The sequence below is a fragment of the Acomys minous genome (assembly GCF_964271855.1).
Source record: "Acomys minous genome assembly, chromosome: 11".
In the NCBI taxonomy this organism is placed as follows: domain Eukaryota; kingdom Metazoa; phylum Chordata; class Mammalia; order Rodentia; family Muridae; genus Acomys; species Acomys minous.
In genome coordinates, this window is record NC_140492.1 from 58,146,644 (window position 1) to 58,173,330 (window position 26,687).

The 26,687-nt window shown below is 48.0% G+C and overlaps 1 protein-coding gene across 2 annotated transcripts in view; it reads right to left on the bottom strand.

The window, feature by feature from the left end:
- SLC12A8 (solute carrier family 12 member 8) overlaps positions 1-26,687 on the bottom strand; it is a 145,706-nt gene that overhangs the window by 107,621 nt on the left and 11,398 nt on the right. The window contains exons 1-4 of one of the 2 annotated variants that reach the window (XM_084802150.1): positions 25,870-25,943; positions 25,634-25,780; positions 21,530-21,721; positions 13,884-14,115 (exon numbers count right to left, since the gene is read on the bottom strand). In XM_084802150.1, the coding sequence (XP_084658276.1) occupies positions 13,884-14,115; positions 21,530-21,721; positions 25,634-25,735 (526 nt within the window). In that variant the 5' untranslated portion in view covers positions 25,736-25,780; positions 25,870-25,943. Of the gene's footprint in view, positions 1-13,883; positions 14,116-21,529; positions 21,722-25,633; positions 25,781-25,869; positions 25,944-26,687 lie in introns of those variants that run through there. The other variant, XM_084802149.1, reaches the window with a different exon arrangement.

Sequence of the window (26,687 nt, forward strand, 5' to 3'; positions counted from 1 at the left end):
GAGGCAGGCAGATCGCTGTGTGTTTGAGGCCAGCCTGGTCTGCAAAGCAAGTCTAGGAAAGCCAAGGCTACACAGAGAGACCCTGTCTCAACCCCTGCCTCAAAAAAAAAAAAAAAAAAAAAAAAAAAAGAACTTGTAAACATGACCTCATTTGGAAAAAGGGTCTTTTCAGGCATACCTAAGGCTTTCCAGGAGAGATCAGTCCCATTGTCAGGTTGGCTCTATTTGCAGTGACACGCTATGTTCTTTTCAAACACTGAACACACAGGGGAGAGACAGCACAGGGCCACAGGAGGAGGGAGGCAGAGACTAGCGTGATCAGCCGCTCCTAAGGGACACCTGGGCTCCTGGAAGCTGTAGGAGAGCAAGGAAGGAGCCTCTTTTAGGGACTTGATGGGACAGTGACCCTGAGACACTTTTGACTCCAGACCTCTGGCCTTCGGAACTAGGTGAGAATAAATTTCTGTTGTTTTAAGCTCCATGGTTGTAGCCGTTGGTTAAGGCAGCCCAGGAGTACATTTAATTTCAGGAAAATATACAAGGAAATAAACGTATATAGCTTGGGTCAAAATGAATATTTTACGCATGTATTTCTTCTTTAATTTTAAAAGGACAGATGACACCAGGGGAAAGCTTCAATATCTGTAGCAAGCATCTAGCAGGCATGAAAACTAAGCCACTGTGGTTCTGTGTCAGGCTCACCACTAAGGTAGGCAAGCTTTAGGAACCATCAGGGAACAAGAGTGGGAAAGAACCAGGGAAGAGTATAGACACTTGAAGGGAAAAGAAATAGAAGAGGCAATGGAAACATGAAAAGAAAAATATCCTCAATGGGTTGCAAAAACAAAATGAAAGAAAAAGGAATATGCTGTAGGGAGCCCCGCTGGGGCATGTTGGTTTTTGTAAGATAGCTTAAGGCCGTGCACTCAGAGTTTATACTGAGCATACCTTTCCATTGGTTACATTTAGTGGTTTTTTTTTTCATATCCTGTTTAGATATACCCAATGTTTTTGCGGAACTTGAACACCTGCTTCCCTCCCCCCTCCCCCCTGCCTCCCGCCCCTCCTTCCGCTGACTATATATACTGTTGCTCTGCGGCACAATAAACTTGATTGGACTGCCGTCCTGTCTCCGTTTCTCACTTCTCTTGTCTGATCCATTCCCACTCCGCCTTCCAGGGGCTCCTGTTGGCCAGGGTCACGTGGCGCCCAACGTGGGGCCCTGGACACGGGGGACATCGTGAGGAACACTGCAAAAGTGATCGGTCCAGAGAGAGAAAAACAGAAGAACGAAAGTGAAAGCAGAGTGGATCGCCGCGGGAACCTGCCGCGGTGCGAGAAACACGGTAAGAAGTGTATTGATAATGGGACAAGAAATAAGCAGTCATGATTTATATGTTAAACAATTGGATGAAGCTTTTAAAGACACAGGGAGTAAAGGTTAAAGTCAAACATCTTTTTATATTTCTCGATTTTATTTAAAAAACTATGTCCTTGGTTTCCCTAAGAGGGAACCATCGGTGTGAAACGCTAGGACAGGGTAGGTGATGCTCTCAAAGACTTTTATAGAACTTTTGGGCCAGAAAAGTCCCTGTTACTGCCTTTTCCTATTGGAGTCTCATAAGAGAAAATAATAAAAATTAAAGAAGATGATCCCATGGTAGCCACCGCCATTGCCGAGGGAGAAAATATACTCAAAAATTCAAAGTCAGGGCCGGAAAGTGAAACCGGCAATCTCATCTCCTTTGACAGTGATGATGACATTAATGAGGCTGAAAAAGGAAGGACAGACTTAACATCAATAAAGAAGTGATCTCAGGGGACAATGACAGGGGACTCTTACATAAAAGAATTTCAAAAGGATAAGAGAAAATCTGGTCAAAAGGTAGTTCCCAAAATTTATCCCCTTCTTAGAGACCTACAGGATGATTTTCAGGATGACCCCAACTCCGATGAAGTTGATTGGGATGGGTTAAAGGAGGAAGCCGTGGCATATCCTAACCCTATCGCTGGCCTCCCCGCTACACTCCTCCACCGAATGCCCCCACCATTGGCGTGGCTGCTCTTGACCCGATTAAAGATTTAAAAGAGAAAATTAAGAGTCTTGAGGAACAAATTAGCCTTGAGCAGCAGCAACAAGAACTTATAAATAAACTCCAAAAAATAAAGATTGGGAGAGACCCTCCATCACTGCCCAATCTCCCTCGCTGGGTCCCTCACGGGGTCCCTCACGGGCATCCACCTAATCAAGGGAATCCCTTGAGTCTTTCTAATCTACTTTCTGATCCGTTTTCTTAGGAAGCCTTCCCTGTGAGTGAAACTATAGCCCCTGATGGCAGCCCATGGAGGCATAAGAAGGGTTTCCAGTATGAAATCATAAAGGAATTGAAAACCGCGGTGTTTCAATATGGTCCCACTGCTCCATATACTCAGGCTATCCTTGAGTCGGTCACGGATCAATGGCACACTCCTGGTGACTGGTATTCCCTTGTTCGGGCTGCTCTCTCAGGGGGAGATTTCCTAGTTTGGAAGTCTGAATTCTATGAGGCTTGTAAGGTGACAGCTTGCCGAAATGCCCAAGCCAACAATGGCTGGACTTCTGAGATTCTGGCAGGAGAAGGCCCTTATAGCGATCCTGGCCAACAAGTACAATATAAACCTGGGATTTTTGCTCAAATCCAGACTGCAGCTACCAAGGCCTGGCGCAAATTGCCCGTCAAGGGGGACCCTGGAGCCTCCCTTACGACAATGAAGCAGGGTCCTGATGAGCCCTTCTGTGATTTTGTACATCAGCTCATGACCACTGCAGGCAGGATATTTGGCAATCCAGAGGCAGGAATAGACTATATAAGACTGCTGGCCTATGAAAATGCTAATGCCGACCCTATCGTAAGAACACAGATCTCTCTGGTTATATCTGTCTATGCTCATATATCGGCTCTTCTTACCAGCAAGGCTTAGCTATGGCTGCCGCGTTTCATGGAAAGACAGTGAAGGACTTCTTAGCCTCTAATCAAAAGGACAATCGAGGATGCTTTCAATGTGGAAGACTTGGACCTTTCTCTAGGGAGTGCCAGACATCTTCCCGAACACCTAGACACCTCCCCCACCCCCCAGGTTTATGTCCTAGATGTAAAAGAGGAAGGCACTGGGCAAAGGAGTGTAAGTCCAAGATGGATGCCCAGGGCAATCTGCTTCCTCCCTGCCAGGGAAATGGGAACTGGGGCAGCCCCAGGCACCGACTCACAAACAAGCCTATGGGGCAACGCACTTTGCTCCAGCCAGCAGCAACAATCCTTTTCTAACCTCTGTAGAGCAACCCCAGGAAGCACAGGATTGGACCTCAGTTCCAACACCCACACAATATTAACTCCAGAGATGGGACCTCAAGCACTCCCTACAGGGATCTCTGGCCCTTTAAGCCCCAATACTTTAGGCTTTCTACTAGGTCGAAGTAGTAGTACTATGCAAGGCTTGCAGGTATTGCCCGGAGTCATTGATAATGATTATAGAGGAGAAATCAAGATCATGGCCCAGGCAATAAAAAATATAGTCACTATAGCAGCTGGGAAAAGGATCACCCAATTAATAATTCTTCCATTACTGTCTACCGATCATTCCTATAAGAGTGAGAAGAGGGGAGCTCAAGGGTTTGGATCTTCTGATGCTTACTGAGCACAACCTGTGTCCGAACAAAAGCTCATGCTCACCCTGTGGGTGGATGAGAAACCTTTCCAGAGATTAGTGGACACAGGAGCTGATGTGACGATCATCCAGTCCATTGAAATGGCCTAGTCATTGGTCTGTCACCCCCACTTTGACCAGTTTAAGAAGCATAGGGCAAAGTCACAACCCTAATCAGAGTTCACAGATGCTCACCTGGAGAGACAAGGAAGGCAACACGAGACAGGTCAAGCCTTTTATCATGCCTGGTCTTTGGGGAAGGGATATTTTATCTCAGATGGGACTCATCATGTGCAGTCCAAATGATGTTGTCACTGCGCAAATGTTAAATGCTGGATTTTCCCCTGGCAAAGGCCTGGGAAAAAATGAGAATGGGATTGCTGAACCCATAAAGGCCACCCCATGAAAACAAGGGAATGTTTGGGATGTTTTCAGTAGGGGCCATTGACTCTGCTGCACCCCAGTTACCTTGTGCCGATCCGATCACCTGGAAGGATGACACACCAGGATGGGTGAACCAATGGCCGTTAACAACAGGAAAGTTACAAGCTGCCCAGAGGCTAGTGCAGGAGCAATTACAATCAGGGCACTTGGAGGAGAGTACCTCTCCCTGGAACACTCCTGTATTTGTCATTAAGAAAAAAATCAGGAAAATAAAGGATTTAAGAGCTGTCAATGCCACCATGATATTGATGGGAGCCCTGCAGCTGGGCCTCCCCACTCCTGTTGCAGCTCCTTTAAAGTATTATAAAATTGTAGTTGATTTAAAAGATTGCTTTTTCACTAATTCCTTTATACCCCCAATGATAGAAAGCACTGTGCCTTTAGTTTACCTGCTATTAACTTTAAAGAGCCCATGCAGCGCTATCAATGGAAGGTCTTGCCTCAAGGTATGGCTAATAGTCCCACTCTGTGCCAGAAATTTGTAGCCAAGGCAATAGCAGGTGTGAGACAGACCTGGCCTCAGATTTATATGATACATTATATGGATGACATCTTCTTTGCAGGAGAGATTGGCCAGGAGGTTCTTCAATGCTTTGATTGCCTAAAAACTGTCCTGGAAGGGGGTGGGTTAATTATTGCCCTCGAAATGGTGCAATTAAAAGATCCTTATATATATTTAGGATTCCAAGTTAACATCCAAAAATTACTAATAGCAAGGCCACCTTTAAGATAGATGTGCTCAGGACACGTAATGATTTTCAAAAACTGCTCGGAGACATTAATTGGCTAAGGCCATATCTAAAACTCACCACTGGTGATTTAAGGCCTTTATTTGATATGTTGAATGGGGACAGAAGCCCTAAGTCCCCTCGAGCGCTTACCGATGAAGGAAGATTGGCATTAAAATGCGTGGAGGATGCGATTGCATCTCAGTTTGCCACTCAGATTGATTATGCTAAGCCACTTCTCTTCGTTGTATTTTGCACCACACTGATACCCACTGCTATATTCTAGCCTCTGCTGTGGGTTCATCTGCCCTCCTTACCCAAAAAGGTTTTATTGCCTTATTTTGATGCCATAGCTGACTTGATGATTTTAGGCCAAAATACAAGTCAGGCTTACTTTGGAAAATATCCTGATACCTTGATTCAACCTTATACTGAGGTGCAGATTAACTGGTTACTACAGAACCTGTGCCTCCTTTTCAGAACAAATAGATAATCATTATCCTCCTAATAAACTCGTACAGTTTTGCAGATTGTATGCTTTTGTTTTCCCCCACTAGAGTTTCCATGGTGCCTATCCCCGAGGCATTACTAGTCTTCATGGATGGGTCCTCCACGGGAAGGGACACATATACTTTTCAAGATCGAACAGTGTCCTTTGAGACCCCCTCTCTTTCAACTCAATTGGTAGAGCTATTATTGCTATTTTTCAAGCTTTTCCTATGCAGTCCTTTAATATTTTTACTGATGATGCTTATTTGGCACATTCTGTTCCCCTTTTGGAGACAGTTGCCATAATTAAACATTCCTCTGAAACAGTTCATTTATTTCTTACTTGCCAGCAGCTTATTTGCAAATGCACAGAAAAAAAAATTGTTGGCCATTTGAGGGCACATTCAGGCCTTCCTGGCCCCTTATCTGAAGAAAATGAAAAAACGGATCTGGCTACAATCAGGGCAGTGATCTTGTCCACTAAACCTGCCACTGGTATTAGCCAAGCTACACAAGCTCACAGGTTGCATCATCTTAATTCTCACACCTTAAGGCTAATGTTTAAGATCACTTGAGAGCAAGCACATCTGATTGTCAAGCAATGTCAGGCATGTGCATCCCATGTGCCTGTCCCACATTTAGGAGTTAACCCAAAAGGGCTCACTGTAAAGGCTATCTGGCAAATGGATGTGACGCATTATAGTGAATTTGGCAACTTGAAATATATACATGTCTGTATTGACACCTTCAGTGGTCTTATTTTTGTCACCCTGCAAACAGGAGAAGCAATAAGGCACATTATCGCCCACATGCTTGCAGCCATCTCCACCCTAGGAGTCCCTAAACAAATTAAGACAGATAATGGCCCCGGATATACAAGTACCAGCTTTCAACGTTTCTGTGAGACACTGAATATTCTTCATAAAGCTGGCATACCATACAACCCGCAAGGACAGGGCATGGTGGAAAGAGCACACCTCACTCTAAAACTAACATTTGAAAAAATAAAAAAGGGGGAATGGTACCTTACTAAGGGGTCTCCCAAGAATATTCTTCATCATTCGTTATTTATTTTAAATTTTCTAAAATTAGATAAAGATGGAAAATCAGCAGCCAACCACTTCTGTCGTCCAGAGACTCGTAGAGATTTTGCCACGGTCCTCTGGAAAGATCCATTGACTGGGTCCTGGAATGGACCAGATCCTGTACTCATATGGGGCAGAGGATCAGTTTGCGTCTACTCTCGAGACGGCAGCTACATGGCTGGCAGAGAGACTGGTTAAGCAGATAGATAACCAAAGCTCCAGGGAGAAATCTCCCCCTCTCTCTCTTACACATCATCATGAGAACCTGCCTGATCCTGACTCTGATGCTGAAAATGACGATTGCCCTCCAGCTGAAGCCCGTGAACCAACCAACATCTGCCCTACAGCTTGACTTGGCAGATTGCTGAGAGTAAGGACTCCACCATAGTCAGACTCTCAAACATAGGCCCCACTGGCAGCTGGTTCCCCAACTTAACTTTCAGTGGTAAATATTGTAGACAATGGGGAAAATCTATTAATTTCTACATCTGTCCTAATCATGGCAGCTCAGCGAGAGGTAGTGGTTATACAGAACCAGGGTTTTGTGCTAAATGGGAATGTGAATCCGCTGGTCACATCTGGTGGAGCCCTCCCATCACTACCGATTGGATTAAGGTTCGCATCATTAATCATCCTCAGATGCACCTTGGAACACATGGAACACATGCAAGGGCCGTTACCCCAGATACCCGCAAATACAGATTTCTTTTACAAATTATGCTAAAAGTGAGGACTGGACAACTATTCCAAGATTGTGGGGTATCAGACTATATCATCCCATTGAATATGACCCAATATCCACCTTCAGTATCGTCCTGAAGGTAAGTCATGTCCAAACCAATGTCAGACTCAGACCAGATAAGATCCTTGTCCCGACAGGTAGGGAACAAGAAGCTCAGGTTGGATTGAACTAGAAATGATCATAATGAGTGAGTTAACCCAGAAGCAGAAAGACTGAAATGGTACATACTCACTTATATCTGCACACTAGCCCAAGGGGCATGTCCCATGAAAGTATTCACTCACCAGGAAAGTGGGTCAGAGAGGAGGACATCCTATTGGGTCTCTAGATGAGAGAAGCATGGGAGAATAGGGAAATAGAAGGATCCAGAGGGTCCTAGGAACCTATAAGAAGAACATTAGGATGGGCAGATCTAGGCCCAGGTATCCGGCGCAAACTATGGCACCAGCCAAGGACAATACATGCAGTAAACTTCGAACCCCTACCCAGATCTAGCCAATGGATAGGACATTCTTCACAGTTGAGTGGAGAAGGGGGTCTGACTTTCACACAAACTCTGGTGCCCCATATTTGACCATGTCCCCTGGATGGGGAGGCCTGGTGGCACTCAGAAGAAGGATAGCAGGCTACCAAGAAGAGAATTGATACCCTCTGAGCATATACAGGGGGAGGAGGTCCCCCTCAGTCACAGTCTTAGGGGAGGGGAGTAAGGGGAAAATGGGAGGGAGGGAGGAATGGGAGGATACAAGGGATGGGATAACAATTTAGATGTAATATGAATAAATTAATAAAATATATTTTTAAAAAAGAAGCTTAGGCTGTCCCTTCCCCAGGCACTCTCCTCCCTGGTCAGGGGGATACTGCTGTTCCCCCTCAAAAGACCACAGAGGAGACCTTGTTGGATCTGCTTGTGCATACTTTCATCACCCTTAATAGTTCCAGACTGGATCTGACGCAATCTTGCTGGCTATGTTACACCCCTCAGCCCCTCTTCTATGAGGGCATTGCAGTCATCCATGATGTTAACAGTACTACAGATCATGCAAGCTATAGATGGTGACAAGGTCCTCACAAGCTGTCTCTGCAATCCATTAATGGATCAGGAACTTGTGTGGGAAATATCCTTGACGCTTACAAAGACCTCTGTAATATCTCCATTTCAGTAGAAAATTCTAGCCCAACCACTTATCTTACCCCCCCGCCCCATGATGCTTGGTGGGCTTGCTCTGATGGCCTTACCCCTTGCACTAATCAGGCCCTATCCAAAGACTTTTGTATTTTAGTACAATTGATCCCTAGGCTTACCTACTATACTGATGAACAGTTTGACAGTTGTTGGGACCCCGTGGATGATCAAAGACTCCTCCGGCCTAAAAGAGAACCAATCTCCACTATTACCGTGGCGGTCTTGCTTGGCTTTGGATTGGTGGGGGCTAGCACCGGGGTCTCTTCCCTCATTCTCCAGGATCACAATCATGGCCAGTTGAGATCTTCTATTGACTTAGATATAGGAAAGGCTTGAGACTGCTGTCTCTCATTTACAAACCTCTATATCTTCCCTTGCTAAGGAAGTTTTACAGAACAGGCAAGGACTTGGCCTCTTGCTCCTACTGCAGGGTAGACTTTGTGCTGCCCTTAACGAAGGATGCTGTTTCTACGTGGACCACTCAGGAGTTGTTAAGGATTCCATGCAGAAGGTCCGAGAAGGATTGGAAAGATGCAAGAAACAAAGAGAACAAGAACGAGGGTGGTTTAAACCCTGGTGTAGCACGTCCCCTTGGCTTCCTACCCTCCTGCCGTCTATCCTCAGCCCACTCGTGGGTCTTCTCATTTTGCTGTCCTTAGGACCAATGTTACTCAACAGAGTTATGGCCGCCTTAAAGCCACAGATCGAAGCTGTACAAGTGAAACCCCTACAGGTTCACTACCACAAACTAGATGCAGCTGACAATGACTCTTTATACCCAGAGTCGTCCCCCTGAAGCTGAGCGGGCAGTCAGTGACGGGTGAGAGAATCAGAAATCCCTTCCTTGCCAGCCCTATCAAACCTAAGACAGGACTACGGGCCTGCTCCCGTGAGATCCAAAGACGGGTAATAAGGGCAAGAGATCGATTCCAACCTAAGACAGATGCCGTTCCTTGGAGATTTGCCCACCTTTAAAAAAAAATAATAAAGGAGGAACCTGTAGGGAGCCCTGCTCAGCATGTTGTTTTTCGTAAGATCGCTTAAGGCCGTGCACTCAGAGTTTGTACTGAGCGTACCTTTCCATTGGTTACATTTGGTGTTTTTTTCCTATTTCCTGTTTAGATATACCCAATGTTTTTGCAGAACCCGAACACCTGCTTCCCTCGCTCCTCCCCCTTCCTCCCGCCCCTCCTCCCCCTTCCTCCCGCCCCTCCTCCCCCGACTGTATATACTGTTGCTCTGCCGCACAATAAACAAAGACTTGATCGGACTGGCGTCCTGTCTCCGTTTCTCGCATCTCTTGTCCCATCCATTCCCACTCCGCCTTCCAGGTACTCCCGTCGACTGACCTGCTGGCCAGGTCAATGTGCGCTTTATAACACAGCAGGGATTTAAAAGATAATGCCTACCCAATATTTCCCAAAATATAGAGAGTCAATGGCTCTTATCTACCACCAGTGTGAGTGAGTTCAGGACCCAGCCGAATCTAAGGTACACTTGACCTTCCTCCTGTGCAATCTGTCACTGGCTTCTGAAGAAACAAAGCCCCCCCCCCCATCGAAACAGGATGTTTGCGTCAGTCTTATCTGTGAAGGTTCAAAACTGGGGAAATCTAAAACACAGTAATAGGACTTTAACCTTAAAAGTGTTTCTAAATCAGTAACGGGGGCTGATTTACAGCGTGTATATTCATATATGCATGCAACAGCAATTAATGAAGTGGGAGGCCATGAATTTGAAAGAAAGTAAGGATGATTATATAGGAGGATTGGGGGGAAGTTATATTATAATCTCAAAAAACAGAGTGGCGGAATCCCGTACTGACAGAAGGGTGCCCACTACGTGCTTCAGAGCAGGGCGGGGACAGCAGCTAAGTCATGGAGAATTTAGCTGCACATCTCTGGGAACAGCAGCCCTGCGTGCATTGCACACACGCATATGTATCCACGTCCGCCTGGGCCCCGGGGGTGAAAGAACAGAGGGAAGGAAGCAAAGCCTTACTCCTCCTTTCATAGGTGTCAGGATTTAGGGGGTTCCGTGATACAAAGAAACGTTCTCTCTCGCTTTCTTTTTTCTTCCCCCCCTCCCCCTTCCTTCCTTTCTTGAGACAGAGTCTTACTCTGTAGCCCAGGCTGACCTTGAACTCATGCCAATCCTCCTGCGTCAGCTTCCTGAGACTATAGGCACGGAGTCCATGCCTGACTGGTTTTACCTTTAAAATACAAATAAAGGGGAACCATAGTAGAAGTTAGATCTAAAAGTTTTATCCTTTTTTTTTTTTTTTAATTTTTCAAATGGTAATTTATGTATATGGGTGTTTTATCTGCGTGCATGTCTGTGCACCACATGTGTGCCTGGTGCCCCTGGAGGCCAGAATGGAACATCGGCTAATTCTCCAGCCCTATGTATGCACGCAGTATGTACATATGTACAGAGAGACATCTGGAAAGACGGCTCAGTGGTTCAGTTCCCAGCACCCACAAGGCAGTTCCCAGCCATGCGTGACTCCAGTTCCAGGGGGCCTGACTGATCCCTCTTTTGGCCTACATAGACATACATATACTGCATACACACACACACACACACACACACACACACACACACGAATGGACGGATGAATAAATAAATAAATAAATAAATAAATCTTTGAAAACAAAGTAACCCCAGCCCAGCCAAAGGGAAAGCAGAGCCGAAGCAATGCAGCTGCCTAATCTCAGTAGACAACCACTACTAACACCCAGGCATAGTTCCTCCCAGTCTCTTAAGAGTTGAAGTCATTCTGCTAAACCCATTCTAAAGGTTTATGGTCTGGTTTCTGTTTGGGTTTTTAACTACAGAGAAAACGGTCTGTTTGGTAAAAACCCATGGTGCCAAAGAGAGACACTAGAAGAGCCCGTTGCTATAGGGATTGTTGAAAATAAATATCCGCTCAAACTACACGCTTCTAATCTATTGACCAGAAAGACGGAGAAGCGTTTGGAGTCGCTTAGACGAGCAGCCAAGAAAGTCTCCAATCGAGAGGAAAACACAAGAGTCTAGTGAAGTTTGAGGCACCCAGCAGCACTGCCCTGCCAGTCACCCGTAGTCTCTTAGCAACTGTGTCTGTGCAACGAGGGCACCTGGGAGTCAGGGACTCGGTAAACTGCTTCTCCCTTCATAGAGAGTTGGGCAGCCCAAGGCCAGTCTGTCTCCCGCAGTGTGAGAGCCACTGCTGCAGGGTGCTGCAAGGCCAGGAGAAAGTACCCCGTCCCTCCAGCAGAGCTCGCTGCAGCACTTCAGGGGAGCCAGGGTGATCCATCGCCAGGCCCTTGGCCCTGGGGTGAGTCCTGAGGACGCCTTCTGTATAGGAGTCAGCCCTTCTGGGTGTCACTGGGGGACATCAGGGGATGCGTGATACCCGGCATTGGAACTACAGTAGCTGAAGAAACAAAGGCATGTGCCACCTCAACTCCGATCAGTCTACAGCCTTTCAAAGGCAAGACTTGGGACTGCAGAGATGGCTCAGTAGTTAAGAGCACTTGCTGTTCTCCCAGAGGACCTGCGCTTGATTCCCAGCACTCATGGTCAATCGGTCTGTAATTCTAGATCCAAGGGATGTGATACCAGCAGGCACCCATACACCTGTGACGCACACATAACCAGACACATACGTTCACAAAAGGAAAAATAAAATCTAAAAATATATTTAAAAATAAAAGTACAGTGGTGTACACAGCTTGTTTGATTGTAAAGGCAAAACCAGGAGGAACACAATTTGGGAGTGGCGGGGCGGGGGTAGGGGGGCGAACCTCAAAGGGAGAAAGCAGAGAACAGAGAAGCATGGTGTGTGGAAACGGGCCTCTCCTTACCCCAGGGAGGTTTCAGCTATGGAGTCCTATCTGGTTTCAAATCCCAGCTCTGCCATACATCAATACAAAACATAGCATCTTTCTCTCCTGTAAAACGGCTATCAGTATGGCGGATACTCAGACACAGTGACTGTCACCCCCACCACCATCGCAGGTCCCTGTCTGGGCTGCAGTTTGTTCTAAAGACGCCTGTTGGCGCCGTGTTCCTCTCTCTTTAAAGCCTGGTCTCTATTGGCATATAAACACAGAGCTCCTGGAGTGTACAGTATCAGGCCCTTTCTACAGCATCCTGGTGATGGCTGCACACTCTGAGGACAAGCATAGTTGACCCTGATGCTAAAACAACACAAATCAGAGAGTGGCAAAGTTGCAGACCTCCATGTCACTCAGAGGCCTGGGATGTAGGAGCCACGCTGCTAGGCTTCCATGAGGGTGAGGAAAGCCTGTGGTTCTCAACCTCCCTAACACTGCGGCCCTTTTAATACAGTTCCCCATGTTGTGGCCATCCCCAACCATAAAATTATTTTCATTGTGACTTCATAACTGTAATTTTGCTACTGTTAGAAATCATGATGTAAGCATCTGTGTTTTCTGATGGTCTTAGGTGACCCCCGTTAAAGGATCGTTCAACCCCCAAAGGAGTCACAGCCCACGAGTTAGACTAACCATTGGGTTAGTTGCTGGTGGGTTCATCGGATAGTTACAATACCTGTGGGCATGGTGACACACACCTTTAGTCCCAGCTCTTGAGGGACAGAGGCAGGTGGATCTCTGGGAGTTTGAGGTCAGCCTGGTCTACATAGTAAGTTCCAGACAGCCAGAGTTACACAGAGAAATGATGTCTCAATAAAATAAATTAAATAAAAAACAGAAAAGAAAAAGATAGAGCATTTACTTTACCCCAAAGCTCTTTTGTACCTGGCCACTTGACTGTTTTTTCAAACTTAGCTAAGTGATACACATTTTTATTTTGAAAAATAATTTAGCCTACAAAGCAACGGAGAATCAAACATTTTGGTAGCCATCTCTATGAAATGACAGCTGTCAACATCTGTCATAGCTTACTTTGTTTTCCAAAGTAAGGACTCAGCAATCTTCCGGCTTCAGCCTCCCAAATATTTACAGGCAGGGGCTACAAATGTCCAGAAACACACTGTATTTACATCAAGTTCTTAAAACTTTAAAAAAAAAAAAAAAACCTGTCTGATAGCATCAGAGTCTGTTTTCCTCTCCATCCTCACATTTCTTTCTTACTCAACGTCCCGCTTATTGCCATGGGTGTGGTCTCTGCCCACCTGCTGGTGCTTTGGTTTGGCAAAAATTGTTATCTATATTTTTTATAGAAAGAAATAAAAGAGAATCATGGAAAACATATGAAGTGTGTGTGTGTCTGTGTGTGAGTGAATGTGTTTGTGTGCCTCTGTGTGTGAGTATGTGTGTTTGTGTGTGTGTGTGGCAAGTGTCTGTATCTGTGTGTGAGTTGGGGGGCGTAGGGGTGAAGTGTCTGTGTGTGTGCAGGGGCTTCTGGGCTTCTGGGTCCAGGGAGCTGCTCCTTGGTGCAGCTGTTCACCTGATTAGGAGCAGCCCACCCTCCTGCAGGCACAGTGTCTGGGAGGGGAGGGTTCTCTGCAAGCCGCACCTATCATATCTGCAAAGCACTGCACTCCAGGAGCTTACCTGGGTCCAGGTGGGTGAAAGAGCCCACCACGAAGTCCAGGGTTGAGACCGCCAGCAGCAACAGCAGCAGCAGCTGGAGGCGGATTATCCACTTCACACCTGCCAGGTTGATGCCCAGCAATGCCAGAAGCACAGCAACGGAAATTCCTCGCACGGCCCAGATGTTCTTAAGGTCCAGCAGATCCGAGATTGACTCGGAGAAGCCAGTGATGTACATGGCACCTGCAACACACTGCCAGGCAACTCCCCGTGGGAGGAGCCAGCAAAGGGAGTGGCATCAGCAACAGACCTGCCTGCTAACGGGAACACACACACACACACACACACACACACACACACACACACACACACAGGCATGCATGCACGCATGCACTATCGAGTGCATGCACATGCACACACATTGTGTGTCCCTCCCTGAGGATGGGGAGGGAGGCACTTCACATCCACATCTTGAGCAAGAGAGGAATGAGCCAGGTTGAGAGCCGTCAGTGGTGGCCAAGGCAAGGAGATTAAGGGATGTTGGGTTGGGAGGCCTTTAGCTTTCTCTGCCTGCATTCATTAGTCAAGAACTAAATCTCTCCAAGAAACAAGTGCACACGGGGCCCTGTCTGAGGAGCCACAGAAGCACACTCCCACAAACATTTGAACGTCACTATTTTTAACGTTGTGTGTGTAAGACAGAAGAGAGAAAATGTGAGTGAGTGTGAGAGTGTGCGTGTATGATATATGTGAGTGTGTATATTTGTATGTGTGTGAGAGAGAAAGAGGGATTGTGTGTGTATATGTGTGTATGCATATATGTATGTGTGTGAGTGTCTGTATATGTGAATGTGAGTGTGTATATGTGTGTATGTATATATGTATGTGTGTGAGTGTCTGTATATGTGAATGTGAGTGTGTATATGTGTGTATGCATATATGTATGTGTGTGAGTGTCTGTATATGTGAATGTGAGTATGTATATGTGTGTATGCATATATGTATGTGTGTGAGTGTCTGTATATATGAATGTGAGTGTGTATATGTGTGTATGCATATATGTATGTGTGTGAGTGTCTGTATATATGAATGTGAGTGTGTATATGTGTGTATGTATATATGTGTGAGTGTGTGCGCGTGCATGTCCACCTCTTTTTAAAACAGAGTCTCTCAATGGCCTAGCACTGTCCAAGGAGGCTAGGCTAACTGACCAGGAGCCCCATGGATCCTCTTAGCCTCTGCCTCCTACTGTGTGCTACCACACCGTGTCTGGTTTTTACACTGGGTCTGAGGATCAAACTCATGACGCCAAGCTTGCAAAGCAAGCACTTTACTGAGTAACTATCTTTCCCATTCCTGTGAGTCTGGTTGTTTTGGGTGGGTTTGTATCATTTGGTTTTGGTTCTTTAAGACAGAGTCTAACACTGTAGCCAAGACTGACCTGCAGCTCACTATATATCCCAAATTAGCTTCAAACTCAAAGTAATCCTCCTGCCTCAGCCTTCTGATTGCTGGAATCGTAGACATGAACCACAATTCTTGGCAGTATTATTATTTTTAAGTATCTAGCGCACACCTGTAATCCTATACTCCAGAGGAAGGTTCACTGAAAGGAAAGGCCAGCTAGTCTACATAGGCCAACCAGGGTTAAGTAGCTCGAGCCTGCCTCAAGTCAATCAATAATGTAAGATTTAGAAGTAGAATAAAGAAGAGTGGGTGGCACATGACGTGTGACAAGTGCACCCACAGGCTACTCAGGTGACGTCAAAGCCTGGTTCCCTGTTCACTGTTGATGAAATTGGCATTAAATATCCCAGACTGAGTAAGTTACATGCTAACTTATAGACTGATTTTTGCCAATCTATAGTAGATACAGAAATGATTTCTGTCAGGTGACTAAACAACCCAAAGGGTCATGGTCCACAGTCCTATAGGACGGTGGCTAGTTTGATGTTTAGCCCCGCAAACTTGCCTTCCACTTACTCATTGACGTGCCTCACTGCGGATGTGTAGTTAATCGCTGTCTCTGGCTTCCACACCTCACCCTCCTCCTCATCTCACCCCTCCTCATCTCACCCTCCTCCGCACCTCACCCCTCCTCCGCACCTCACCCCTCCTCCGCACCTCACCCTCCTCCACACCTCACCCCTCCTCCTCACCTCACCCCTCCTCCTCATCTCACCCCTCCTCATCTCACCCTCCTCCACACCTCACCCCTCCTCCTCACCTCACCCCTCCTCCGCACCTCACCCTCCTCCACACCTCACCCTCCTCCTCACCTCACCCTCCTCCGCACCTCACCCTCCTCCGCACCTCACCCTCCTCCGCACCTCACCCTCCTCCGCACCTCACCCTCCTCCGCACCTCACCCTCCTCCGCACCTCACCCTCCTCCGCACCTCACCCTCCTCCTCACCTCACCCCTCCTCCACACCTCACCCCTCCTCCACACCTCACCCTCCTCCACACCTCACCCCTCCTCCGCACCTCACCCTCCTCCGCACCTCACCCTCCTCCGCACCTCACCCTCCTCCGCACCTCACCCTCCTCCGCACCTCACCCCTCCTCCGCACCTCACCCTCCTCCTCACCTCACCCTCCTCCTCACCTCACCCTCCTCCACACCTCACCCCTCCTCCACACCTCACCCTCCTCCACACCTCACCCCTCCTCCGCACCTCACCCCTCCTCCGCACCTCACCCTCCTCCGCACCTCACCCTCCTCCACACCTCACCCCTCCTCCACACCTCACCCCTCCTCCGCACCTCACCCTCCTCCGCACCTCACCCCTCCTCCGCACCTCACCCTCCTCCGCACCTCACCCCTCCTCCACACCTCACCCCTCCTCCGCACCTCACCCCTCCTCCGCACCTCACCCCTCCTCCGCACCTCACCCTCCTCCGCACCTCACCCCTCCTCCGCACCTCACCCTCCTCCGCACCTCACCCTCCTCCGCACCTCACCCTCCTCCGCACCTCACCCCTCCTCCACACCTCACCCCTCCTCCATACCTCACCCCTCCTCCACACCTCACCCCTCCTCCACACCTCACCCTCCTCCACACCTCACCCCTCCTCCACACCTCACCCCTCCTCCACACCTCACCCCTCCTCCACACCTCACCCCTCCTCCACACCTCACCCTCCTCCACACCTCACCCCTCCTTCACACCTCACCCCTCCTTCACACCTCACCCCTCCTTCACACCTCAGCCCTCCTCCACACCTCAGCCCTCCTCCACACCTCACCCCTCCTTCACACCTCACCCCTCCTTCACACCTCACCCCTCCTTCACACCTCACCCCTCCTTCACACCTCACCCCTCCTTCACACCTCAGCCCACTCCACACCTCACTCCTCAGTGCTCTCTAATATTGTACTGGCTGTACTTGCTGATATACTATGTGCCCTGGTACATGATTATCTTACATTTGTCTAGAGTCCTGATTTTACATTTTTTGCAAATATTTGAAAGGCAGGTCCAAACAAATAGTCAAGAGTAACATGAACTGGTTGTGGTGGTGCACGTTGTAATGCCAGCTCTTCCGAGGCAGAGGCAGGTGGACCTCTGTGAATTCAAGGTCAATCTGGTCTACAAAGCCACACAATGACACAGTGCCATGTAGGGCCAGGAAGATGGCTCATCAGCTAAAGGTACTTTCCACCAAGCCTATGACCCGAGTTTGAGTTCTGGTACTCTCAGAGTTGAAGGAGAGAGCCAAACCTTGCAAGTTGTCCTTTGATTTCCACATGCACCCTACACACATGCACACATATGCACATACACACCCACACACATGCACACCCACACAACGCGCACACATACACATGCACAGTCACACACATGCACACCCACACACGTCAGTGCAGCCCAGCCCTTGTCATTATCATCCCAGGAACAAATACAGTTTGAGTTTATTCAAGCCCTTCCCTTCTACAACCCCGCTCCCAGTTGCCAAGGATTCCCAGCTGGAATTAGCAAATTCAGAATTCAGCAAGAAGCCTTGACAAACAAATAACATGAAGAGCAACTGAGGAAAACACAGGGTCAACTTCAGGTCTCCACATACAAGCACACACACACACGTGCACCTACACACAGTGAACACATAACACACCGGTACACACACCACAATACAGCTCAAAACCTGAGTGTTTGTTTCTCCTCTTCAATTGCCTCCGTTTGCAAAGCATGATGCAAGCACTCGGTGACTACTATGGGATATGTTGGCTGTCGCTGTCAAGTGCCCCATCTGTGACCACGACTCCTGCATTGTCACTCTCGCTTTAACCCAGATAAATCTGGTTTTTGTTTTTGTTTTCGAGACAGGGTCTCTCTGTGTTAACCTTGGCTGTCCTGGACTTGCTTTGTAGACCAGGCTGGCCTCGAACTCACAGAGATCCACCTGCATCTGCCTCCTGAGTGCTGGGATTAAAGGCGTGTGCCACTACACCTGGCCAACCTAGATAAATCTGGCTGGGAGAAGCCCTATTGACTTGGCTGGCTCTGACAACATGGCACATTGTCACCACACCCTCTGGAAGTCTGAGTCCCTGTGTGAACACAGAAAAGCATAAGGGCTCTCTCCCAGCCAGGGTTCTGTAGAGGAACAGAACCAGTGGGTGCACGTGCAACTGCAAAAGGGGATGTAGTCAGAAGCCAGGCAATCCCACAATGGTCATTTGCAAGCTGAATGGTCTCAGAACAAGAGGGACAAAGATGCGGTGCCAATGTGAAGCCAAGCCTGGGAGCTCTCTGGAGGTCACTAGAGTGAGTGTGCAATGAAAGGCTGCCAAAGCCGGAGCCTGGTGTTCATGGGCGGTGGTGTTGGCACCCAAGCACCTGCTGAGGAAGACTCTGTCATCAGGTCCACCTTCCTCGTAAATCTGATCCCTACCTTACTGGACTGTGGCGCCCACAGTCGGGGCAGTTCTTCACTGTTCTATTGATTACCTTCATAGGCTCAGCAGGAAGTGGGCTTTACTTCCTCTGTATCCAACCAAGTCGACTGTCAAGGTTAAGTATCAAGTTAGGGATGTGTACTTGTCCAATAGCCCAGCACTAGAAGGCAGAAGCAGGAGGATTATAAAGTCAAGATTAGCTTGGATTACTTGGCAGCAATCAGATAGACTAGACTATATAGTGAGGTCCTGAGTGGGGAGGAGAGAGCTACCACACCCTCAGAGATTACAGCATTGCCTTTACATTTCTCACCGATGGACACACCCATCACTGCAAAGCTGGAAAGCCTTCATCCATTTGGGGTATATTGACAAAAGCACCTTGTACCCAGTTACAAACTGAGGCCCTGATGCAGAAAGTATATTCTCTTCCAGCTCAGAACTCAAGACCTTAGCCCACATCCGGTTTTGGACAGCTGACACAGGGCGGGGCTGAACCCCAGGCCTTTCCCGGAGCATCAGGCATCCAGGCTGGACAGATGCTCGCCCTTGGGAAGCGTTACTGGGTTTATGCAAACATTCCCAGGGCTCATTGTAGTGGAAAAGTGTTTCCACTTCCTTCTAACATTTACGATCAGGGACTTTTCTTTTCCTTTCCCATTCTCAGCATAGACACATCCAAAAACTCCCTGCCACATAAGGTGGTGATGATGGTGGGGGCAGTCACTATTTTAAAGAGTGGGAGAGACATACACGAAGACAGCACACCTCCACTGCACGGTATTTGTTTAGCACAAATCAGAGTAGAAGACAGGCACTCCCCTACACACTCTCTCCTACAGGCACAAATCCTAGTTTAGGCTGCAGTAGGCAGCAGGTGTGGATTTTAGATGTTCTCACTCCCACAGTGAAAACTCCAGGCCTCTGCCTGGTCTAGAAAAGCTTTTGATCCTCCATGTGATAAATTTTCTTCTTCTTCTTCTTCTTCTTCTTCTTCTTCTTCTTCTTCTTCTTCTTCTTCTTCTTCCTTCTTCCTTCTTCCTCCCTCCTCCCTCTTCCTTTCTTCCTCTTCCTCTTTCTTCCTCTTCCTCTTCTTTCTCTTCTTCCTCTTCCTCTTCTTCCTCTTTTCTTCTTCCTCTTCCTCTTCTTCTTCCTCTTCCTCTTCCTCTTCCTCCTCTTCTTCTTCTTCTTCTCAGGGTTTTTCCGTATAGACCAGGCTGGCCTCAAATTCACAGAGGTCCACCTGCCTCTGCCTCCCCGAGTGTTGGCTGGGATTACAGGCCCACCAGGCCCAGCTGTGATAACTGTTCTTACACAGTCAACACAGGCTGAAGCCAGACATTTCCACAACCTAACAAGTAGCCCAAAGAGGCCCCTGACATAGACATGGGTGGGTGGAGGGCTCCTAGCTGCAGACCCTTCCTCTGACCACAGGTCTAGTCCCGTAGGGTAGGGTGGCTAGCCAGGCCTCAAAAGTGAGGCAGGGTGATTAGAATGTGTATAGAACGTGGCAAGATTTTATTTATTTATTTATTTATTTATTTATTTTAGGTTTTTGTTGTTTCATGTGGGGCTTTTTATTAACTTATTAATTTTAATGGGTGTTTTGCTTGCATGTGTGTCTCTGTACCACGTGGGTATTTGGTGCCCAAGGAAGCCAAAAGAGGGAGCCAGAGCCCCTGGCCATGATGTGAGTGCTGGAAATCAAACCCAGGTCTTCCGGGGAAGCGGCCAGTGTTCTTTCGTGACTGCTGAGCCATCTGTCCAGCCCACGTGGCAAGATTTTAAAATCATGATTCTACTCAAGTTACGGGTCTGTAATTCCAACACTTAAGAGGCTGAGGCAAAAGGCTCACCATGAATTCAAGGCTGGCCTAGGATATAGACGGGGAAAAGACACAAAGTTGGGTGGGTAAGGAAAAAAGATGAATCTGGGAAGAGCTGGGGTGTGTTTGAATATGATCAAAACAAACTGCATGAAATGCTCAAAGAACTATTACTAATAGTCTTAAAATGCAGGGCTGGAGATGCTTAATAGCTTACATTACACCTTACAAAGGACGCCAACAACTTATTAACTCCAACACCCTGTACGGGCTTCCATGGGCACCACCCTCACATGTGCGCCTCACCAACACCACCATGCGCGTATAATTAAATATAAAAATACATGGGCAGTGGTGACACACGCCTTTAATCCCAACACTCGGGAGGAAGAGGCAGGTGGATCTCTGTGAGCTCGAGGCCAGCCTGGTCTACAGAGTGAGTCCAGGACAGCCAGGGCTACACAGAGAGACCATGATTCGGGGAGGTGGGGGCAATGGGGGGCAATACAAAACAAAAAATCAACTTCCTTTTCTGAGCAAGTAGTGAGCAGCCTTCCATGTACCTGTCCTACACACACACACACACACACACACACACACTCATGCATACCCTTACACACACAATGCACACTCATACACACAAACACGCTCATGCCCTCAGCTTTGTACTGTTAGAAAATCTGGTGTATTTATGCTGATGCCCTGCCTTTGCTGTTTAAAATTTAAAGTAACATTTCTTTTCTTTTTTTGTTTTTCAACCACCCACCCCTGGTCACACCGGGAATTCATGAGGCAGAGGCAGGAGGAGACAGGAGCTCTGGAGTTCAGGGTCGCTGGTGCGAGCTCTTTCTGCAAGCCCAGCATGGTCCAGGGACCGTTGTCCCACCCTTGCCTCCCCGGGGGTCAAATGAAGAAGAGTCGGCTTGTGCTGCGGTCTCACCTGTCCAAACACGTACAGCAGCCCAACTGTGCCACCCGTCTGCCTGCCAAGGACCGAGGAGATCATAGAGTAGACGCCGCCGCTGCCCATCCCGCCGCGCTCCGCGACGCCAATGCCGGACAGCACCGTGATGAGCGCCACGAGGATGACGAAGGACACCAGGAGCAGGCCCAGGAGCACACCCGTGTTGCCCTGCACCAGAAGGGGGCAGAGTTCTCACTACAGCTGCTCCCAGTGGAAGCACTGAGCACTTCCCCCACCACAAGAAACCCTGCTCTTGCTCATCTCTGCGGGTTTTTATAGGCACCCGTGAGGGTGTCTGCCTTATAGCCCTTCTATTAACTGTAGGTCGCTAATGGGCCAGTTCTGGCTTTTCTCCTTCTCACAAAACTCCCTTCTGCTATAACACTGCTGTACAGTAGGCCCAGAAAGAAAGGCTCTCTATCCACTGTCCCCTCTGAGGCCACTGGGAGAGGCAGTCCCAGAGGCACACTGTTCAACTGACATTGCAGTGACCTCCAAGTGAGACCTGGGCAGCTAGGAGTGCTCACACAACAAGCATAGCCCCTTCAAGGACCTCCTTCTTTCATAAGTTTTTTTTTTTAATTATAGGTAGCTTTGTTAACTACATCGAGGTCCTGGAGGGAATAAAACAGGACAGAAATGAAATGCAGGGCTGAAGATGGAGCCCCCCAATAAAGCACTTGTCAAGTCCAGCATGCAAAACTGACAAAGAAAGAAAACAAAAAAACAAAAACAAACAAACAAAGGAAGTGCAGGTTGCATCAAAGCACCACAAACAGGTGGGACAATGCAACAGTAGTCACTGCCAGTCACACAAATCTTTGACAAAAAAAGAGGGCCTCTGCCCATCTGACCTAGTGTGGAGACAGGAGCAAGGGGAACATCCCTAAGGGGGCATCTGTCTGCAGAGAGCTGGACTCTGAATGACAACTGTGTGCGATGTGAGCAGACAGGAAATATTTCCCCAGCCATGCCTTCTGCCACTTCACGACTCTGAACTGTCTCCTTGTCTATAAAACAGAGATGATATCTGTCCCACAGCTGTCAGGAAATAAAAAAATGTTAGAGAATTAGAGTCCATTCACTGCACTTTGAATGCCACCTGTCACATTAAGTGCTTCCCAAGCCTTCCTTGCTATATATTATTTTGCTATAAATGTTACACTACTAATGCTAATTATTGGTACCCAGCTCGTAAATACTGCTCCCGCCAGATCTCCCCGAAGTCTAGACCGGACAGCTAGCTGTGAGTTCCCTTCAGAAAGAAAATGCCAACGGCCATGTGGCCATGTGGGAATGTGTGCAAAACCCAGCCACCGCCAGATGGCAAAGGACACTGCTAAACTCCTGGGGGTGGCGGCAGTGCGAGACGGTAGAGGTGACCTCAAGGGTGGAGAAGGGCTGACAGGAACTGACCCAGGTGCCCGTGTGGCTCCCTTCTCTCCACCCAGAGTGCAGCCCCAGCTCCCCAGGATACCGGTGTCCCCCGAGACACACGTCCTTGGGCATGACGTCTGAGCGGTCTAACTATTGACTTTGCTGATATTATCCTACAGAACCGTTCCTTTCTTTTGTTCATAGTTGAAAGCTGTTTGCATGTGAATATAAATTTCCCATGCCAAGAACAGCCTTGGGTCTTCCAAGGGAGACTGTCCCTTTAACAGTCTATAAACTAAGTTTCCGAGTTGTTTTAGAGTCAATATTTTGTATTTAAGAACTGCTTGCAGCATTATATCTACTTCAATTTTCATATAATTCCCTGGACACTTTGTCTCATTATTTGGCATTTCATATTTATCTTTTCATGATCAAATATTCAGGTGACACCAATGGCAAAGCTGAAAGACAGAGGTTATTTTAGGGCAAAAGGACAGACAAGCTCAACGGTGGCCCACGACTCCTGCCTCTGGTGTCCCTGACCCTGGTGTGGGCTCCTCTTCTATATAGGCTGCACCGAGTGACTTTTTGTTCGTTTATTTTTGGTCTTTTGGTTTTGTTTGTTTGTTTGTTTTTTGTTTGGGTTTTTTTTTTTCAAGATAGGGTTTCTCTGTGTAGCCTTGGCTGTCCTACACTCGCTTTGTAGACCAGGCTGGCCTCAAACTCAGTGATCCACCTGCCTCTGCCTCCTGAGTGCTGAGATTAAAGGTGTGCAACACCATGCCTGGCTCACTTTATTTTTTAAAGTAGGAAAAAAAAATTATGTCAGTCCAAATGATCATATTAGTTGGGAATTTACTTAACAGCTTTTGACTAAACATGCACATATTTTCTGTTTAGACTGCGTTTTATAGTGTACTGACCTGCTTTTAAGGTTCCATGGAAGTGGTAGGACATCATTTCTGAGACTGGGATGTTTAAGAGACGATGGCTGCCATTGCAGGCAGGAGCTTTCTCTTGATGGAAGTATACAGCTGGAAAAGAGACACCCACCCCACCCCTGTGTGTGTGTGTGGGACACCACGTGATGTGGCCAAGGCCTGGGGAGAACACCATATGATGTGGCCAAGGCCTGCCAAATAGTACTTGGTTAACCCAATGGAGTCTTCACATGGGCCTGGAGGCCTGATTGTGGCCTCACAGGAGCCATGAGCATGTGGACCTCAGAACCGCAGAATACACGTGCATGCTGTAGGCTGCTATGTTGGGGCAATTTGTTACATAACAGCAAACAGCTAATACAACTTACACCTTTACTTTGGGGAAAGAGATAACCATTTCTTTTCTTTCTTTCTTTCTTTCTTTTTTGTTTTTGTTTTTCCATGTTAGCCTTGGCTGTCCTGGACTCGCATTGTAGACTAAGATGGTCTCGAACGCACAAGGAACCACCTGCCTCTGCCTCCCGAGTGCTGGGACTAAAGGCATGTGCCGCCACCACCCAGCAGATAACTATTTCTTTTTTAAAAAAAAAAATCAAATAATAGTCAACATATCTCCTTTCCTTCTGCCATTCCATAACCAACCCTGCATGCAGCAGAGCCCAGAGGCAGGACTGATGCTAGTAACTTCAGAAAAAATAACAAGAAAAAGATCAAAGCCTGAGGCTTCCCAAGGGAGACATTCTGTATCTAGACTGGCACAGAAATACCTTCTCCTACCTTGCCTTCTCTCATGTCTTACCCGGCGATGCAGGTGATGTGCGTGTGTGCGTGCATGCGTGCGTGCGTGAGTGTCTCCCACAGCGTTGGCTATTTCTCTGGAAAGCATTTGTGGGCGATATTCTCCCCTGCACAGTTTTCCCCCTTCACCTACCCAACCCAATCCAGCCTCCAAGCCTAATGCAACTCCTCCTCGTCCAAGCAGCTTTCCCAGACACCTTGCATCCACTTCAGGGCCCTCCTGCTCCTGAGATCTCTCAGACATGAGACTGCATCACCAGAGGAACCAAGCCTGGTGTTCTACAATCCCGTCGGCAGCATTAGCATCTGCACACACTGGTGTTTAATTCTCAACTGAGTGGTCTTTGGTTCTGGGCAGCCTGTTCAGTCTATTGAGGTTCACTGCGGGAGCAGGCACAGCATGAGGGGTCTGCTCAGACCATACATCTCCCAGGAAAGCTCTAGGATGCTTTTGCCCAAGGCATAAAGGAAAGGCCCTTTGTTCTCTGTGCTGGAGGCAAAGTAACCCTCAGGATCTAGTACAAGAGGGTCTGTACCTGAAAGACAGGAGCCTGTACCACCAACAGAGCAGCCGTGTAAACAAGGTCAGGGGCAGTGTGCGAGAGCAAGCATGTCGTGAGGAGCTGATGCACCAGAGGAGCACAAAGTGATGTGACAAACACCACGAAGTCCAGAAGGGTCACAAACTAGATTGAAAATCACCATCTATATGATCCTTGTCCTATATCTAGTGCCACAATGAGCCCGGACCCCATACAGTCAGATCCACCCTGAGGCTCTCTCACTGGGGCACCTCTGACACCCAGGCTTGCGAGATTCTCGTCCTAGAAGCACAGTCAGACACTCACTGTGCTTCCTGCCTTGTTTCAGGAGAATCTGTGCTTCAGGAATCTAGTCCCTAAATCGCAGGATCCGAGAAGCGTTTCCGTGCCACAGGCCTTCCTGTCACCTGCTCATCACTCACCACCAGCCAGCCGGTCCTCAAGAAAAGGACAACGCCAAAAATATTGATCATGCAGGATGTGAACACACCGTCCCAGGTCCCGAACAGCACCGGTTCCCACATGAACAGCTGGATCTTCCACCAGGGCCGGGGCTGGGCCAGGATGCCCTACAAAGAACATAGGGAAGTCTGTGAGCAGCCAATAAAGGGGGGGAAGGAAAGACCAAACGTAAAAGCAAAACAAAAACGACCCCCACCTTGGGCCTGCGAAGATGGCTCAGCGGGTAGGGGTATTTGCTATGCAAGCACTAGAACGTGAGTTCAAATCCCCAGCACTCACATGAAAAGCTGTATGTGGCTGCACATGTTGAAACTGTGGCACTGTGAAGCAGAGACAGGGAGATGCTGGGAACTCACTAGCTACCTAGATAGAACAGGCTTTCAGCTCAGAGACCCTATCTCAGGCACGCACCTCCATCTATCTATCTATCATCTATCTATCTTCTATATAATCTATCCTCCATCTATCTATCTATCTATCCATCCCTCCCCCCCCCCTCTCTCTCACACACACACACACACACACACACACACACACCCCTGGGTGTGAGGGATGACTCTATAAAGGAATCCCTATTTTCTCTTAGTAGCAGGGGTTGTCGCATCCATATGTAGCTAATTGTTCAACAAACACCCAGCCCCTTTGCAGGTGGGATCACATGACTGGGATGGACGTAATTAGAAGCAACAGTGGATTTTGCGTTGGTGGATTGGGGCCCCACCCACTCAGGCAGTATCTCTGGCTCCCAGCAATGCATTCGCTTCAGTCCTCCAGATGAGGGGCAGCTTCTAGCATTCGCTCCTTCTGATGGCTGGGCACTTTTCATTCCTTCAGCCTCTCCCATACCTCTGTCACCAGAGGCTTTGGTTTAAAAGACCTGAGCAGTTTGTTTCTCTGCCTGAACACTGACATGGCGGCTCCTACACCTCCTTTCTTTCCAAGAGCCTAGGATCTTGCCTTGGGTGCTATCAGAGAGAGAGAGAGAGACAGAGACAGAGAAGAAAAGAGAGAAGG